This window comes from Pristiophorus japonicus, chromosome 8 (assembly GCF_044704955.1).
Source record: "Pristiophorus japonicus isolate sPriJap1 chromosome 8, sPriJap1.hap1, whole genome shotgun sequence".
In the NCBI taxonomy this organism is placed as follows: Eukaryota; Metazoa; Chordata; class Chondrichthyes; family Pristiophoridae; genus Pristiophorus; species Pristiophorus japonicus.
This window is the reverse complement of record NC_091984.1, coordinates 57,504,667-57,522,673: the sequence shown is the minus strand read 5'-3', so window position 1 is coordinate 57,522,673 and position 18,007 is coordinate 57,504,667. Positions and strand designations below refer to the sequence as shown.

The window sequence follows — 18,007 nt, the reverse complement described above, 5'->3', positions numbered from 1 at the left end:
TACAGGTGACCCTAAACCTCAGCGATGCAATGGCCAAAAACAAAATAAACTGGGCCAACAGAAAGTACACTGGCAGCAATTTACCTTTGTCGCCAGTCATCATAGGCAGTCCCTCGAATCGAGGATGACTTGCTTCCACGTCAAAAAGTTCACAGGTGTTTCATGTCCCGAACTAAATCTTGAAGGGAGGAAGATGCCTGTGCGTGGATTTTTTTTAACGTGTGGTGGCCGTTGCACACCAGCCACCACATGGGCTTGACAGGGCTAGGTCTTGGTCCAGTGGCAAGGATGACCCAAAACGACTGGAGACCAGCTCTGCTGCACGGGCCTCGTGTGGGCTGGCCCGTGTTGCCGTTGGGCCCTTGCCTCTTCAGGGCCCCAGACTCACTCCTCTCCTTGTACCCGATCATGTCACTCTGCAATCTCTCGCCGTTCCTTCACCCAGACCTCGCCGCTCCTGCTGTACCTGTCCACACTCCAATCACCGACCTGGACCTTGGTGATGTCCCTCTTTGCTGCTGTTGACTCTCCTGCTCCAGCACGTGCTGCTCCCTGGAGTGGTATGCCGCCATGCTGCTCCTTCTGCTCCCCGGCCTGCTCCAATGGTGCTTGCAGGCCGGGGACCGCTCAGCCTGCTGGGCCAGGCCGTCATGCTGCTCCTTCTGCTCCCCTGCCTGCTCCGATGATGCTTTATTCAAGTCATCCTCAACTCCAAGGGACTGCCTATGATGATGATGACCTCCAGAGACAGGGAATAAAACTAAGATGGTGCTACCTGCCTCCAGATACCTCTTTCCTGCTTCATTTGTGTAGTGCATGTCTCTGAAGTTAGCAATGTAAAATAAATGGGGTGTCACTTTCTATTTGCAGTTGAGTTTTGGGAGACATAATCAAAAGCTTACATTTGACTGGTTTGTATACAAGTGATTCTTATCACTATTGCATAACAGGAACATTTTGATATTCAAATGTTTTATCAAGAGAATTGCAACAGTTTTCCAGGCTTAGAAATAATAGCAAGATGCTACCTGGGGAGGAGGGCAAGAGCAAAGGTCAAAACAGTGAATGCATAAATTTGACTGCAAAAAACAAAAAAGCTTTAAAAACAGATGGTGTGATGGAGAGCTTTTTCAGCTTTCGGTTCTTAACTATTTGTGAGGTAAAGCAAAAGGTCATCGACCTGAAACCTTAAATCTGCTTCTCCCTCCACAGATGATGCCTGACCTGCAGAATATTTCCAGCATTTGCTCTTTTCATTTCAGATTTCCAGCATCCGCAGTATTTTGCAATAGTTAGGTCGATTTAATTACAGAGCAAGTGTGAAACCATCATTTTTTGGATTTCTTAGAACCAATTAAATTCCTGATTTATTGTATAAACAATTAGTAGTGGTATTTAGTTCCAAACACTAAAAAAAACAGATCAGATATTTGTAATGTATGCACATGTGAATATGCTCATAGGTTTGTAGAGCTGTTGCATTGTGTGTGGCTTAGTCAGTCACATGATGTTCACAAAACTCAATAAAACTCCAGTCAGTTGGGTCTCGGTCATCCATGATGAGGTGTGCAGTTGTGAGCCTAGTGGATGAACTAGTAATGTGTAGTGTGATTGTTAAACCTTTGTTAATAAACCAACTACTTCTTAATAGCAATGTGTTGCTATGAATTCTTAAGCAAGAACCCATGAAGCAAATACATTACAATGTTCTTCAGAAGGTCACGAGATATCCAACAGAGCTTTTCAAGATTATAAAGGGTTATGTTAAGCTATATCATGATCAATTGGTTCCACTGGTTAGAGAGATGATAATGAGAGGGCACCAGTTTAAGGCAAACACAAAATGTATTCGAAAGTATTTCATAACACAGAGGGTCGTAAAAATGTAGAATTCTCAGTCACAAGCTGATGTCAAAGCAGAGTCCATCAATTATTTTGAAAGGAAATTAGAAAATTGCCTGATCAAGAGATTATGGGGACCGAGTGAGAGAGTAGGATTAGAATACTTGGCTCGTTTGGAGAAAAACAATGGCACAGGCTTGTTTGTGTATGTAACATTCTATGATACCAAGATGTTTCACATTGCTCTATTATACAAAGTTTAAAATAAAGCAAAGCTGCTAATCCACTGGAATTTTCCTTTCTTCTGCTGTCTCCCCGTCCCTGACAAAATAATGGTCCAACAGAATTTTGAGTGGTGGTCTGCAAAACAAAGTTCTTTCTGCTCACTGGGTCTAGAAGGATCTGCTGATTAACATCACTGACTCAGACATTTCATTCAAAATGTCAGTTTTAGGACTGTTGTTACATTTTTTTCTGCTTTAAATACAATTATGGAATTTAATCCTGCTGTGGCAGAGTTGCTACAACAGCAATTTCCTCTGCTGTCTGTCAATACTGCTTTAACGTCCCAACCTGTTATAAACCTTCAGAAAAAATGACAGATGGGTTCACTGAATGGTTGTCAGGCCAAACTATTGCAGGCTGTCCTTCAGCAAGAAGTACATGCTGGAAAGAATAAATTACCTCGATATGCAATATTTCACACATTCCCTCAAACTATTTCTTATGCACATAATAATTAGAGGGTTACATACACCAACTCTCTTTTTATATACAGAATACTTTAAAAAGGCTCCAAATTTTTGAAATGTTTCTCCCCAGCCTATTCTATATTAATCAGTGTTGGTTAGGCAGCATTCTAATTTAGATGAATGGCAAAGCAACCATCGGAACCCCAATATTAACAGTTTTGAAATGGCTTCTTCGCTGTCAATTCTAAAATTGTTTTCATCACATGTTTTATTTTGTTTTTGGTCAATTTAGTGCTGGTAACTTTCAGTATGAACACCAACCGTCAACGCCATACACTATGGGAGATAGAATTCACACAAGGATTAACTATTTGGATGTCTGCATTGCAGACTTGCAGATTTATTGAGAAACAGACAGGAGTCAGTTATCAAGTGATCCTCTATCTATATTAATGTAAATTAATGAAAACTTCCTTTGTGCAGAAACTATAGGAACTGTGATCAGCACAGCAAGCAGGGCTCATAACTTGTATTCTGGGGGAAAGAGACAATAAAATAAATTAATATTTTAATGGCCCAGAGTCTCCTGTCAAAATAATGGTGACGCTAATGGCACTCGCCAGTATTTATGCAAAATGGTACAGCAATCTCAGGCGAGGGGCAGATGTACAGTTAAACTCAAACAGCCATTCCGCCGCTCCACTGTTAGCTTCACGAAAAAGCATCTCGCTGTCTGGCTCACCATTTGAAAAGCATTGAATGGTGTGAAGTTGCTGTATTTGCACGGTAGATACAAACTATACTCGGGCACTTAAAATAGAAAAGCAGAGTATTTTTTAAATAGTGAAGGAATGGGAAATGTTGGTGTTCGGAGAGACCTCGGCATCATTGTACGCGAATCATTGAAGGTTAACATGCAGGTATGGCAAGCAATTAGGAATTCAAATGGTATGTTGGCCTTTATGAAAAGAGGATTTGCGTAGAAGAGTAAATTATATTGGGCCCTGGTGAGACTGCACCGGAGTATTGCATACAGTTTTGGTCTCCTTACCTAAGGAAGGATATACTTGCCATTGAGGGAGTGCAACAAAGGTTCACCAGACTGATTACTGGGATGGGGGTAATTGTCCTATGAGGAGAGATGGGGGGGGGATTGTCCTATGAGTAGACTCGGCCTATATTCCATGGAGCTTAGAAGAATGAGAGGTGATCTCATTGAAACATACAAAATTCTTACAGGGCTCGACAGGGTTGCTGCAGGGAGGATGTTTCCTCTGGTTGGGGAGTCTACAACCAGGGGTCACAGTCTCAGAATAAGGGGTCGGCCATTTAGGAATGAGATAAGGAGAAACTTCTTCACTCAGAAGGTTGTGACTCTTTGGAATTCTCTACCCCAGAGTGCTGTGGAGGCTCAGTCTTTGAGTATATTCAAGACAGAGATCGATAGATTTTTGAATATTAAGGAAATCAAGGGATATGGAGACAGTGCAGGAAAGTGGAGTTGAGGTAGATGATCATTACTGAATGGCGGAGCAGGCTCGAGGGGCCGAATGGCCTACTCCTGCTCCTAATTCTTATGTTCTTTTGGCACAGAAAGTTAAATCTGATCATTTCAAATCTAAGTACTGTGCCATTTTAATAATGTGACAAGTGTTAAGTAGTGCCAATCAACATTCCTGAAAATTAACGATTAAAAGTGTGGAGTCTCATTCCTTCAGGTTGTCATTGCTGTTTTGTTGAAGATTTTAAAAACGTAACATTTTAAATCAAACATCTTTTTTTACTTTTCCTTTCGGCCTCTTTTATTCCTCTCTCTCTTAATCCAATCTTTCTTTCCCTCTCTATATTTATTTCTGTACCAGATTTGACATTGAATTCGCCCACTCTAATTTACACTTCCTCCTTAGTCTTTGTACTGTTCATTTCACAATCCTTAAATCACTCATATCTCAGATGCCCGATTTCCCTTGCTGCGACGTTAACAGCTCGCACTTTTAGCAAGTTGCGACGCAAAAAATTTTAAACCAAGAACATGCAAGGACTGGTCTGTCTAATGGCAGAGGCCATTAGAAGCACAGCTGCACCAAAATCTTGGCCAATGTCTTGCATCTCTGGTATGGGTATGAATCCAGTGCAGATTTAAAGGGCTAGATTTCCGTTTTTCAGACGGTAGTTTTACGCCAAAAGTACCGTTTTCGCTACGCTACCGTTTTTAGGCCTAACTTTTGGCCTTTACGTCTGCGCGGTAAAGTTGGCGTTGCACGAGGATTCGTGGCGCAAACCATGAGTTTCAGCAACTTTAGTCCGGGGCCTGTCGCCTGTGAGAGAGGCCTTGGGAGAGGGGGGGGCGGGGGGGAAAATTGCAAACAAGAAAAAAAAACATTCACAAAACATTTTGTAGGACTTCGTACTTGCCGCTGCTGGCAGGTTTGACCCCGTCGGTATTGTGGGCGTGGTGTACGGTCCCGAGAGAGCCGAAAGTACGATGGTAACGCAATCTGCAGTGTTGCACGTCGTTTCACATCACGCTCAGCGGTACGTGAATGTGCTGCCGCAAAGAGATCACCGAGGGTCCCACCGACCGGGTTTTCACCGCGGAGGGTCAAATCGCGGCGATAACCCGGTCGCAAAGTCGGCAAAAATATAGGCCAAGGAGTGGAAGTTTCCTATCTCAGTTGGTTGTTAGGGACATGGGCTTAAGGAATCTCAAACCAGTTTCTTTGGGACAAGGATCTACCACAGAAGTGCTCAACCTTTTGAAACAGTATGTCGCATAAGTGTGTGTATGTTGTCTCTCTCGCCCTCCTTTCTGTGCCTTTTATCTTTCTCCTCTTTCACCTCCATCTCTCTCTCTTCACTTCTGACTCTCGTTCCCCCCTCCCCTCCTCACTGCATCTATCGCTCTCTTCATTCTGTCGTTCAGCAACTACCTCTATCTTCTTTATTTCTGCCTCTCTCCCTCCTCCTCCTTCCTTTGCTTGTCTGTCGGGCTCTGCATCTCTTCCCCCTCCCCCAGTTGATATTGCAGAGTACAACTGCAGGGAGGAGACAGCACCATTGCTCAGTGTGGAAGGGAGGTGCATTCCGACAGAGAGCTGGTGTATTTTACCACAGGGAAGTGCTCTTCAATCACTGCATTCAACTTACTGTGCTGGAGCACAACAGGCAATTTTAGAGATACAGCAGTTCTTTTAAACAAGTGAAATTACTGCCAGGCAAGATGAATTTGGGAAATGGGCCAGACTCAGCCAATGGACATAGGTCAGACACACCAAGGTAAATTTTCTGATGAGATTTTCTCGATTTATACAAGTCAGCTGTCCATTTCTGGCACATAAAATACGAGGGGTGGGAAGGTATCCACCTGAAATAGGTTGGCACCTTCATTTAAATATTACAATATTTAATATATTGTAATATTTAAATGATATATGTAAGGCATCCATTCATAACTAAAACCACGTAAAATGGGCATCCAGAGTTTCTCGGTAATGGCAAGTACGCAGAAATTCATTTAGAAACACAGCAATTGCAAGCAAAATAACCCAGATATTGCTGGATTATTTTGCTTCATTTTTGTTGCTTTTGCTCTGCTGGCACATCAGTTACCACGAGCTTTTGTGCCAGTTCTTGTGCTGCCTCGTTTCTTTGCCACCAGCACCGTCAAGGCTACCAGTTGGTTTCTAAAGCGAATTCCCTCCCTGAACATTTTGCAGGAAGAACAGAAGGCTTCCAGGCAGGTCACACTGCATCAGAGATATCTTGTGTCCATTCGCCAGTACCTGCTCTACAGACAGAGGTGCGCATACCTTGCTTTGGCCAAGCATAAGTGCATGCTCCTATTCCCAAAGGACAGCACACTTGATGGCCCTAAAAAGATATGCGATTGCCTGATGAACTTCAATACAGAATGCTTCCTCAGAGCACCTCAATTGCAGTCCGTCATGCATTACTGACATTGCATGAAAATAGTCATGCCAGGATGACCAATAGAGAGCACAGCCTCACTGATCATACCTCCCAAAATGTTGTCAACCATACAGTCACTCTCATCTGGTAAACATAGAAACATAGAAAATAGGTGCAGGAGCAGGCCATTTGGCCCTTCAAGCCTACACCACCATTCAATATGATCATGCAACTTCAGTATCCCACTCCTGCCTTCTCTCCATACCCCCGATCCCTTTAGCCGTAAGGGCCACATCTTTTGAATATATACAACGAACTGGACTCAACGACTTCCTGTGGTAGAGAATTCCACAGGTTCACAATTCTCTAGGTGAAAAAGTTTCTCCTCATCTTGGTCTTAGATGGCTTACCCCTTATCCTTAGACTGTGACCCCTGGTTCTAGACTTCCCCAACATCAGGAATATTCTTCCTGCATCTACCCTGTCCAATCCCGTCAGAATTTTATATGCTTTTATGAGATCCCCTCTCATTCGTCTAAATTCCAGTGAATATAAGCCTAGTCGATCCAGTCTTTCTTCATATGTCAGTCCTGCCATCCCGGGAATCAGTCTGGTGAACCTTCGCTGCACTCCCTCAATAGCAAGAATGTCCTTCCTCAGATTAGGAGACCAAAACTGTACACAATACTCAAGATGTGGTCTCACCAAGGCCCTGAACAACTGCAGTAAGACCTCCCTGCTCCGATACGCAAATTCTCTCGCTATGAAGGCCGCCATGCCATTTGCTTTCTTTATTGCCTGCTGTACCTGCATGCCTACTTTCAATGACTGATGTACCATGACACCCAGATCTCGTTGCACCTTTCCTTTTACTAATCTGTCACCATTCAGATAATAATCTGCCTTCCCTCTTTTGCCACCAAAGTGGATAACCTCACATTTATCCACATTATACTGCATCTGCCATGCATTTGCCCACTCACCTAACCTGTCCAAGTCACCCTGCAGCCTCTTAGCATCCTCCTCACAGCTCACTGCCACCCAGCTTAGTGTCATCTGCAAACTTTGCGATATTACATTCAATTCCTTCGTCTAAATCATTAATATATATTGTAAATAGCTGGGGTCCCAGCACTGAGCTCTGCGGTACCCCACTAGTCACTGCCTGCCATTCTGAAAAGGACCCGTTTATTCCCAATCTTTGCTTCCTGTCTGCCAACCAGTTCCCTATCCACGTCAATACATTACCCCCAATATCATGTGCTTTAATTTTCACACTAATCTCTTGTGTGGGACCTTGTCAAAAGCCTTTTGAAAGTCCAAATACACCACATTCACTGGTTCTCCATTATCCACTCTACTAGTTAAATCCTCAAAAAATTATCGAAGATTTTTCAAGCATGATTTCCCTTTCATAAATCCATCCTCAGTGCTCAGTCCTCAGTGCTGTCTTCAGAAACTCAGAGAACCAGATCCAAAATTATGCCATCTCCAAAGACACCTAATGCAACCACTGCAAATGGCAGTGCCTTAAGCCTGCCTCTATTCTCTTCCATGCATGTGGCAAAATCGACCGATGGGGCTGCCGTCATGGAATGGCAAGGAAGTTGCAACCACCTTGTGCAGCATCACCTTCACTTCAGTAGCCATCAAACAGAAAGTTGAATGCAAAACTATGCTGTCACTTGCATGCAGACTCAGATCTGCACCTCGAGTTTCCTTTTAGTTTATTTATGATTGTCATGTTTTCACTGTCTCCACTTGAGCCTTGGCAGAGCCCGTCAATGGGATGAAACGACTTGTAAGTCTATTCCGAAGTTCGTATATTGTTTTGTCTCCCTATTCTAACACTTTCCTTTAATTGTCAGTATCCTTTTAAATTTCACCGACCAGCCATTTTCTACTATGAAGTTATGAAATTTGGATGGAAATACTGGGAGCCCCTTTGACTTTGGCCTAGCATAATACTAGTTTCAAACTATTTGGGTACAAATCTAACTCACATCAGAAAAATCTACCCCCTCAGGTTAGACAAAATTGCCTCTATAATTTGGAACAATTTGAAATCACATCCAGACAAGCCACATGCTGAGAAAGTGGATACTGCATTAATCTTTCAGCTCACTCAGTGACATTGCTTGGGTTCAAAATGCTGGTGCAAGAATGGTGTTGCGATTGGAGTGAAAGGAATTTGATTGGATAAACAATAACTTCCCGATGCTACAGCAGTAAGATTTCAAATGTTCTTTGCGTAGAATGCGGGCAAATATTGATGCACTGCCAAGGATTCCCTGTCTTCATTTCTATAGGTAAATAGTGCTATCATTTCAGAAAATACTTTTTTATTTGTAAAGAGCAACAGAAATAACAGTGCTTGTAAGTCAACAAACACAAACAGAAATCATTCGGAACACAGGGTATTTGAGACACGAGGTTCACGGCACTGTGTCACCCCAAAAGGAAGAAATCTGATGACTGAGTAATGTTTGATACTGGCATTGGATGCCAACAGTGAAAAGGTATTCTCTTCCACACCACTGACATCCCTCACCTGAAGGGCACAAATTTCACCAAAATTAAATTTCAAGATAAAAAGAGCACGTGGTTGCTACATGGATCTTTCAGCTCACTAAATTACAGAATTCTTTGTTTACATTACAATACAAAAGAGTTAAATTTTGACACTATATATTTCAGCTAGTGCTCACAAAAGTGTTGTAAACTCAGATGACAGCTAAAATTTTCTAGGTAAGAAAAATTCAATATTGTACCACATCAGATTGTTCTGGCATAATCAAATGATAGATAAATGTGTCACACAGTTCTCAGTTTCACCAGTGGCCCTGTTCATTACGCACCATCCAGTGTTGCAATAAGGAGTAGTAAACGAGAAGGAGCCAGGTTCAATTCACTTTCTGTATTCAGTTAGCTGATCACAGCCAGAGCAGCAGCAGGGCCCTACAGTTGGCTTCAGGATCTTAACCTGGGTTAGGACGGGGAAAAGCCTGCCTGTGTCCACTCCTGATTACAATCATTGAGCTGTGGTAGAAACCACACGTGTCAAAATTAGAATAGGATGTACCATACCTGCTCTTTATTGCTGAATAGTTCACCAACACTCATTGTCCAGATTCACACAAAAACAGCCACTTATGTAGAGCGTTGAGCTGTTGAGGGGAAACTAATGTTTGGCATCAAAGGGAACTTCTTGGAGCTATCTTTAGCATGGAGGACAAGTGGGAGTTCCACGAGGTCAGAGGAGACAGAGACACCAAGAATATGGATAGATTTGGAAGGAGTAAAGCTGATGTGGGAAATGGAAAAATATCTCACAAATTCTACAGGGTGGGGGGGGTTGCGGGGAAGAGAGGGTATTTTACCCTTTCACAAATTGTACTTCACTTGACCTGGCAGTGTTTGATGCTCACCCTGGGGCCCTGTAATGGAAAGTGCTTTAGTTGCAGCACAAACAACCCTCACATTGAATGCAAAATTCACTCAAAAAAACATACATCAACATACCATAGACACAAGGCTCTGGATATAATTAGTGCATACTTACAAACTTCCTTTTCTTGGCAAGCTTAATTCTTTCTGTAAAAAAAACAGAAGAGTGTTAATTATTGCAACAAATAATGTTCTCATTCAGCCTTCTGTTTCAATACAATTTAATGTTAAAAATTGAGACATCTATAAATTTCAGGTGCTGACCGAGTAGGATCAATTAAATGACATTTTGGTATTCTGAGAGATAAAGTTCAACTCTCGTCATTTTCTTGGATGACAAATCACGTGACTAGTAATTCATTGTGGTAGGAATATAGATTATTTAAAAATGGATTTAATAACAAAGTATAAACCATTTACTTGCAAATCTTGTAACAGCAAACACAGAAATGAGAAAAGTCATTTCAACTTGTCCAGATGCTTGCCTGGGACAATGGGGCTGGAGTTTGAGGATGTAACGAGCAGAGTGCATAAAGGGGAACCAGTGGATGTGGTGTATTTGGATTTCCAGAAGGCATTCGATAAGGTGCCACATAAAAGGTTACTGCACAAGATAAGAGCTCACAGGGTTGGGAGTAATATATTAGCATGGATAGAGGATCGAGATAAATGGGTCTTTTTCAGGTGGGCAAACTGTAACTAGTGGGGTGCCACATGGATCAGTACTGGGGCCTCAACTATTTACAATCTATATTAATGACTTGGATGAAGGAACCAAGTGTAATGTAGCCAAATTTGCTGATGATACAAAGATTAGTGGGAAAGCAAGTTGTTAGAAGGATGCAAAGAATCTGCAAAGAGATATAGATAGGCTAAGTGAGTGGGCAAACATTTGGTAGATGGAGTATAATGTGAGATAACGTGAGGTTATCCACTTTGGTAGGAAAAATAAAAAAGTAAATTATTTAAATGAGGAGAGATTACAAAATGCTGCAGGAGAGAGAGGGGGATCTGGGATCCTTGTACATGAAACTCAAAAAGTTAGCAGGCAGGTACAGCAAGTAATCAGGAAGGCAAATGGAATGTTGGCCTTTATTGCAAGGGGGATAGTGTATAAAAGTAGAGAAATCCTACTACAACTATTCAGGGTATTGGTGAGACCACACCTGGAGTACTGCGTACAGTTTTGGTCCCTTATTTAAGGAGGAGGGATTTACTTGCATTGGAGGCAGTTCAGAGGAACATAGAAAATAGGTGCCTTCGAACCTGCACCACCATTCAATATGATCATGGCTGATCATGCAACTTCAGAACCCCATTCCTGCTTTCTCTCCATACCCCTTGGATCTCTTTAGCCGTACGGGCCACATCTAACTCCCTTTTGAAGAAATCTAACGAACTGGCCTCAACAACTTTCTGTGGTAGAGAATTCCACAGGTTCACAATTCTCTGAGTGAAGAAGTTTCTCCTCATCTTGGTCCTAAATGGCTTACCCCTTTGATTCCCAAGATGAAGGGGTTGTCTTCTGAAGAAAGGTTGAGCAGGTTGGGCCAATACTCATTGGAGTTTAGAAGAATGAGAGATGATCTTATTGAAACATATAAGATTCTGAGGGGGCTTGACAGGGTAGATGCAGAGAGGATGTTTTCCTTCTTGGGGAACCTAGAACTAGGAGGCATAGATTCACAATAAGGGGTCGCCCATTTAAAACGGAAATGAGGAAGAATTTCTTCTCTCAAGAGGGTCGTGAATCTTTGGAATTCTGTACCCCAGAAAGCTGTGGAGGCTGGGACATTGAATATATTTAAGGTGGAGATAGACAGATTTTTGAATGATAAGGGAGTCAAGGGTTATGGGGAGCATGCAGGGAAGTGGAGTTGAGGCCAAGATCAGATCAGCCATGAACGGCAGAGCAGGCTCGAGGGGCCAAATGGCCAACTCCTACTCCTATTTCTTATGTTCTTATAACTGGAACCTGATCGGGCTATTTTATCTCCTCCCTGCTTCAATACCAACCCAGATCACTCTTTTCACTGTTGAATTAGGAATTCCACAAATTCACATTTAAGAAACATAGAAATCTACAGCGCAGGAGGAGACCATTTCAGCCCATCGTGTCCACACCGGCCAACAAAGAGTCACATGGCCCTCGGTCAGCAGCCCTGAAGGTTACATATAAACCTATGAACAATGAACAATGGCGGAAAGGTAAAGAGCATCCAGCCCAACCAGTCAGCCCCACACAACTGCGACATCCCTTGTTAAATCGATTAGTATTTTCTGGAAAGATGTTACACACTGGATATTTTTACTGTAGACAATTCACAATAATCCCTTTACAGAAAATGAGTAATTTTCAGTATAATTAAACAGTAGTAAAGGAGAGCAGGACTTTCATGTACGCAAAGTCGCACATCACATCAATTCAGAGATGTACCACAAGGTGGCAGTGAGCACACAGCTGTGAATTGAACACCTTCGGATCAGAGAGGACAATAGAGCAGCAGACACAGAACCATTTATTTAAATGGATGCAATTTTCATTATTTTTTTGATTGCGAATACCTAATAATGTCTTCAGTAATGTGCCCTTTCCCATTTTCTGAAACTCAGTAATTGAATAAAAACATTCTTTTGGTTCTGAAGATTCCAGAGAATGCGTGTGAAACAAAAGGAAAAAGTGCACTGTTAATTCATAAGAGTGGATTATGACTAGCCTTAATTTTTTTAAATCAAGATATTCCAATTTAATGAGAACAGAATGAAACAATAATTGTAATAACGCCCTTCACTAAAAGTACAAAGTTATACAGTAAAATGATGTCCGACCATTTTCCGAGTGTGCCAATTTGCATGTACACTGTATTCAGTTTGGTGCTATGGTATCAATTTAGTGCTGAATGTCCATTTATGTAAAATTCACAAGCAACTCGAGCATTTCTTTGTCAGACACTGAGCAGTGTTGTTCAGCAAAAAATACTTAAATTACTTATTAGTGTAAACAATATGCAAACTTTAGCTTTTAATTAGTAAACACAGACTCTGAATTTCCTCAGACATTCTGCCCTGCGCCACTGTATCCCCCTCAGAAGGTGGTATTAAAACTGTTAGTTACTTGCTCTCGAGTGTAGTATACAATATGTTCCAAACATGAATGAGACATCGCTCCTTATAACAGAAAATTGTGTGAATATACTTGGTGGGAGATTTATTTGAATTAATATTTCAGTTTCATAGCCCCAGTTATTAAAACACAATAGGGGAATGAAAGAAAGAATACAAACCATCCTCTTAAAAAAACAAAAAACGAGGGCTGAGATCGAGAGTTCCGATTGAAATTTACTCAACAAGATAAAATAACCCATCTTTGTTGCAGCCTCAATGATATTTATACAAGAACCTGTAATTATCCAGACCAGTAAACTCAGATTATTGCCAACAATTTAAACCAGTACTACTTGGTCCCTGCACTCACATTGCATGCAAAGTACTGAAAGTACTCGAACCTCTTTGTCTGGAGGAGCATAAAAAGTGAAAAACTGAAATGTCTGGTGTAATATCCCAGCATTATAAATTACAATTATATACGTAGATTAGTGAAAATACAAATTATGTCTCGATAAAGGAGGTTCCATCATTCCCTGCCTAACTGCTGCAGAAAACTAAATCAAAAGGAAACCAAATTAAGCTGACGCATCACAAGAGACATTCGGCTTTTAATATGCTTTATGTTTCAGCTGTTCTGCGAAGCACAACATATTTCCCCCAGGTACCAAACATGATGCATGATTATTATTATTTTATTTTCAAATTCATCATTATCATTAATTGGATCCAGTACATTTTTAGGCTCTACAGATGGTGACATTTTTCATTTACATTGGAAGCAGAATGCCATTTAACAGGGACTTGTCAGCTGTATATTTCAATGAAGTTCCTCACATCTTGTTCTTGAAATAATGCAACCTGTTGCCTGTAGTCTTGTGTCAAGTTTTGAGCATTCATAATCTGGATAACTGAGCACTTTAGCTGTCAATTCAGATACATTATCTGCATTACATTAGGAACCAACACAGCACTCACTCTGAAGGTCAGTAATTCAATCCCTTAAATGCTTTCATCCATTAAGTGTGTGTAATCTTGGCTCATGCTTATACGGTATGTGTATTAATCAATACTCCACCTTGTCCCTGTTGACTATATATTTGTAAATTTGCCTTCCAAGTATTTCCAAAACAGGGCAGTTATACAATGCTAGTTTTCATTAATGTGGTGTTTGTGCTTACCAAACCAAAATGGGTACAACATAAATAGAAACAGATGAATTGTACACCGATCAGGAGTGTATTATAGTAACACAGCTAAATTAATGAGATTTGATATAGTGCAGTCTAGGGGAAAAAAGCCACCGCTTGCTAATATTTTCATGGAGTCAACTACAGCTGCAACTTTTTGCAAAACCTAAAGTAGCTGCAAAGTGAAGGTGTATTAAAAAATACATTTATCTTGCATGTTCAACAATGAAAATGGTTAACAACTGTCAACTGAGCAAATTTCTAATCAGGTTTCATTGTGCAGATCGTTCAAGACTGTACTATTGGATAATTTTAAACATCTGTTTACCTCATGCAACAAGATTTATCTGTTCAACACGTGGTACCTCACCACTGTGCAGTTATCAGAAACAAAAAGAGCTCAGACTTATAAAGCTGCTGCTCCATGTTTGCAAGGTGCTTCACAATTCTACATACAAAGCACCAACTTTTAAACTACAATTAAATATTTATATCGCAGCTCATGTGACTTTAAGCTCCGGCATTTGTGGGTCTTGACATTCTTGTTGATTTTGTTTTACCCCACTTGGGGTTTTGTGTGAATGCGATCCTTGTGATTAAGTTTTAAACCTAATTTAACATTTTAGCTCATGAATATTGCAATCCAATTTTGAAACTGCATTCTTTTTTTAAAATGCTGTGGTTTATTGTAGTCCTGAGTGTGGGAGTGGTCTGGGTAACAGGAATGGAACATTGCCTCTATTCTTGTGTACTTCATGTTATGTTATGAGGCTGTAACACACTGTGTAGTTCAGCTATCACAAATGGGAGCATGAAACTCAAGTCCTTCATCAAAGTCATCAGACCCCCAAGAGGCATTGATGCCTTCAAGCACAGTTTATTAAAAGAATCATAATACAAGCAATATTTTTAAAGCCATGGTGGATGGAATTTGCATGCAGAGGTATATAGCAATTGCACAGAAAAACAAACCAATATATTTGTCAAATGACTCAACTCCAGTGACATGAAGCATCATAACAGCTGAACACTCGGAAATCTAGCAATTATGGGGATTGCAGCATAATGCTCTTCAATGTTCTAATTGCTGTACTTCGTTACAAAACTTCGGCTGGGGGCGATTTGGTGAATTGTAAGAAAGCTGTTTGACTTTGCGAGATTTGATTTTTTTTTGCTGATGCACACAGAACATTATTTATTGTGCAGTATTAACATTACGCGAACCAATTTCAGTAATGGGCAAAACAAAGAGAAAAGGGAACGGGAAACCATGATGTAGAATCTCGTTAACAGAATAATAGACTGATGATGTAAATTCAAACCATTAAACATTTCACTGCTGCACATTTTCCAGATAACTGCAGGATAATTCTATCCAAATAAAGCAACATTACCATGTTAATGGCATACACAAAAGGATTTTATGTCACCATAGACAATGCTATTGCAGAATTGTGTTCCATTTTCAACTTACAATTTTACAATATATTAAATGAAACAACAACCATCAGAAGAGAGCTGCGATTTATCCAGGTCCCAAATCAAAAGCAGATCCCTGTGAACACACGATTGTATATAATGGCAATACAAGCACCCTGCAAGCTGCTTGTGTTAATTAACTAGCATCTTTTGTTTATTTAATTTATTTTTTGTCAGAAATGTGGACTCATTATTTGCACTTGGGATTAAACACAGGTATCTCATTTGACTTGCACTGCTTTCGAATATATCTTAAAACCACCATTTTGAGTATATTAAGTGACATTAAAAACCAGCAGCAAGACTCTCATGACGGCTGAGGAAATAAATATATTGCGTACTACTGAATTATACGAGCCAGAAATGTCCCAGATTTAATGCCTGATCTGTGTCAGTTCAGCTGATCTCAGTGGCAGTGGTGGAAGAAGCAAACAAGTCAGAGTTTCCAATCCTAATTGCTATCTGCTGATCCCTACAGGAAAGGAAATGTACGTGAATGCAAGGTAATGGCAAGATCAGACTCAATAGTAATTCCTTGGTGATAACATTGCCTACCAAGATTCAAATTCCACTTTCATAAATTAAAAATGGTCACTTGGGAGAGAAACAGACTTTATCTGTGGGACTGCATGAGAAGCGGAGTACCAAGTAAAAAAAAACATTTTAAATCCCTCCTGTCGCTCATTAGGAACAAAGAATGCCAGTGTCAGTCGTGCACTGGCACGGTTGTATCTGTAAATTTACCAGTGTCATTCAGAGGTTCAACCTCATTTACATGTGAAGAAATTGCAACTACATGATAATTTGTACAAAGTTTGCACTGGGACTTGTGCAGTGTTTATTGTGCAGAGAAATGTTTGTACTTTCATTGGATAAAAGGATATTAATTTATTTTGTACTTATGTTTCAATGTGAGTTGTGACTTTGCGAGTGGAGTGGTATTCCACAGAAAAAGTGATAAAGTGCGACACTTGCCCCGACAGCAGATTGCTGAATGTTCTTTGTGGCTTTTAAAATTGTTACAATAACTTTTCATAGCAAGATCATTTTCACTATAGCAGTTCTGTTCTGTAAGTGGGCTCAAGGCTATAGGGGTACATTATTGAGAAGAGTTCATTTTCTACACTTCATGTATAAAAGTCTTGCATCAGCCATGTATCTGTCGGACAAGAGAAAATGTAAAATATGTCGAGTACAAAGTGTTCTGATTGGTTCTAGTTTTCTGTCACATTACATAAAAGTTTTGAGAATAAATTTCACACATCAAACCTCACACTTTAAAAAGTGTCCAAATATATACAATGTATGCTGTTCTTTCCTGATCTAGAGATAGAAATTTACACGTCTCTTTCAATCTGAAAACTTCCCTCAACAAACTTTGATTGACCTCAGACTGTGCTTACTTAAAAGACTTAAAGGGCCAGGTCAGCTTAACCACAGTTCCAAGTTAGCTGCAGAATAATACATTATGAAACAATTTACCACAAGCAACCCCACAGCAGTTCCATTAGATCCTTACCCAAGTAAGTCGAGGAGCTGGGTGATGCAGCAGATTAGGCACAGGCCTTTCACCTGGGACTGGGGTTCAAATCTAGTCCACAGTGTAAGGCTGAAAGTCTCCTCAGTCTACTGGGTCCTGTGTGAATGTCTATGTTTAGACAAAGACTCAGCACCCTTCCCCAACTGGCATTTACATGCAGGTGGGGGAGAGGACAGCAGCGCCGGCCGGCCCAAGCAGGAGAGAAATGGGTGGAACTATGGCGGTAGGTGTTGACTAACTATTTTTTCCCTCTTCTCGCCACAGGTGTCTGAAATGGGAAGAGTAGCATTCTCCAGTGCCAATGTCCCTCACTTTGATGAGCACAAAAGTATTTAGAAATATACAGAAGTTCCAACACGTAATCAGGCCTTTCCACCCAACCAGTCTGCACCACCATTTACCTTCAACACAATAGAACAACATCTAGAAACCAAAACTCTGATCAGTAATAGTCTGCAGGGAATTCAGAAGGGAAGATCATGCTTGACCGAGCTTACTAAATTCTTTGAATAAATAGCAGAAAGAGTAAATATACACGGACTTTCAAAAGGCCTTTGATAAGGTAGACTCATGACTACGGTCAGAGCTTGTGGAATCAAGGGACAAGTAGCAGAATGGACAGCAAACTGGCTACAAAACGGAGAGCTAGGGTACAAGGTAATTACTCAGACTGGCAGAAGGCGGGAAGTGGCGTTCCACAGGGATCGGTGCTGGGAACACTGTTGTTCACTATTTACATAAATGATTTGGACTTGGTAGTCAGAAGCATAAAATCAAAATTTGCGGATGATACCAAATTGGGG

General features: G+C 40.8%; 1 protein-coding gene across 5 annotated transcripts in view; it reads right to left on the bottom strand.

Annotated features, from left to right (window-relative positions):
* The window catches only part of mast2 (microtubule associated serine/threonine kinase 2), a 641,111-nt gene that overhangs the window by 328,672 nt on the left and 294,432 nt on the right, over positions 1 to 18,007 (bottom strand). For all 5 annotated transcript variants that reach the window (XM_070886829.1, XM_070886832.1, XM_070886830.1 and 2 more), the window contains exon 4: positions 10,006 to 10,037. In XM_070886829.1, coding sequence (XP_070742930.1) covers positions 10,006 to 10,037 — 32 coding nt within the window. The remainder of the gene's footprint in view (positions 1 to 10,005; positions 10,038 to 18,007) is intronic.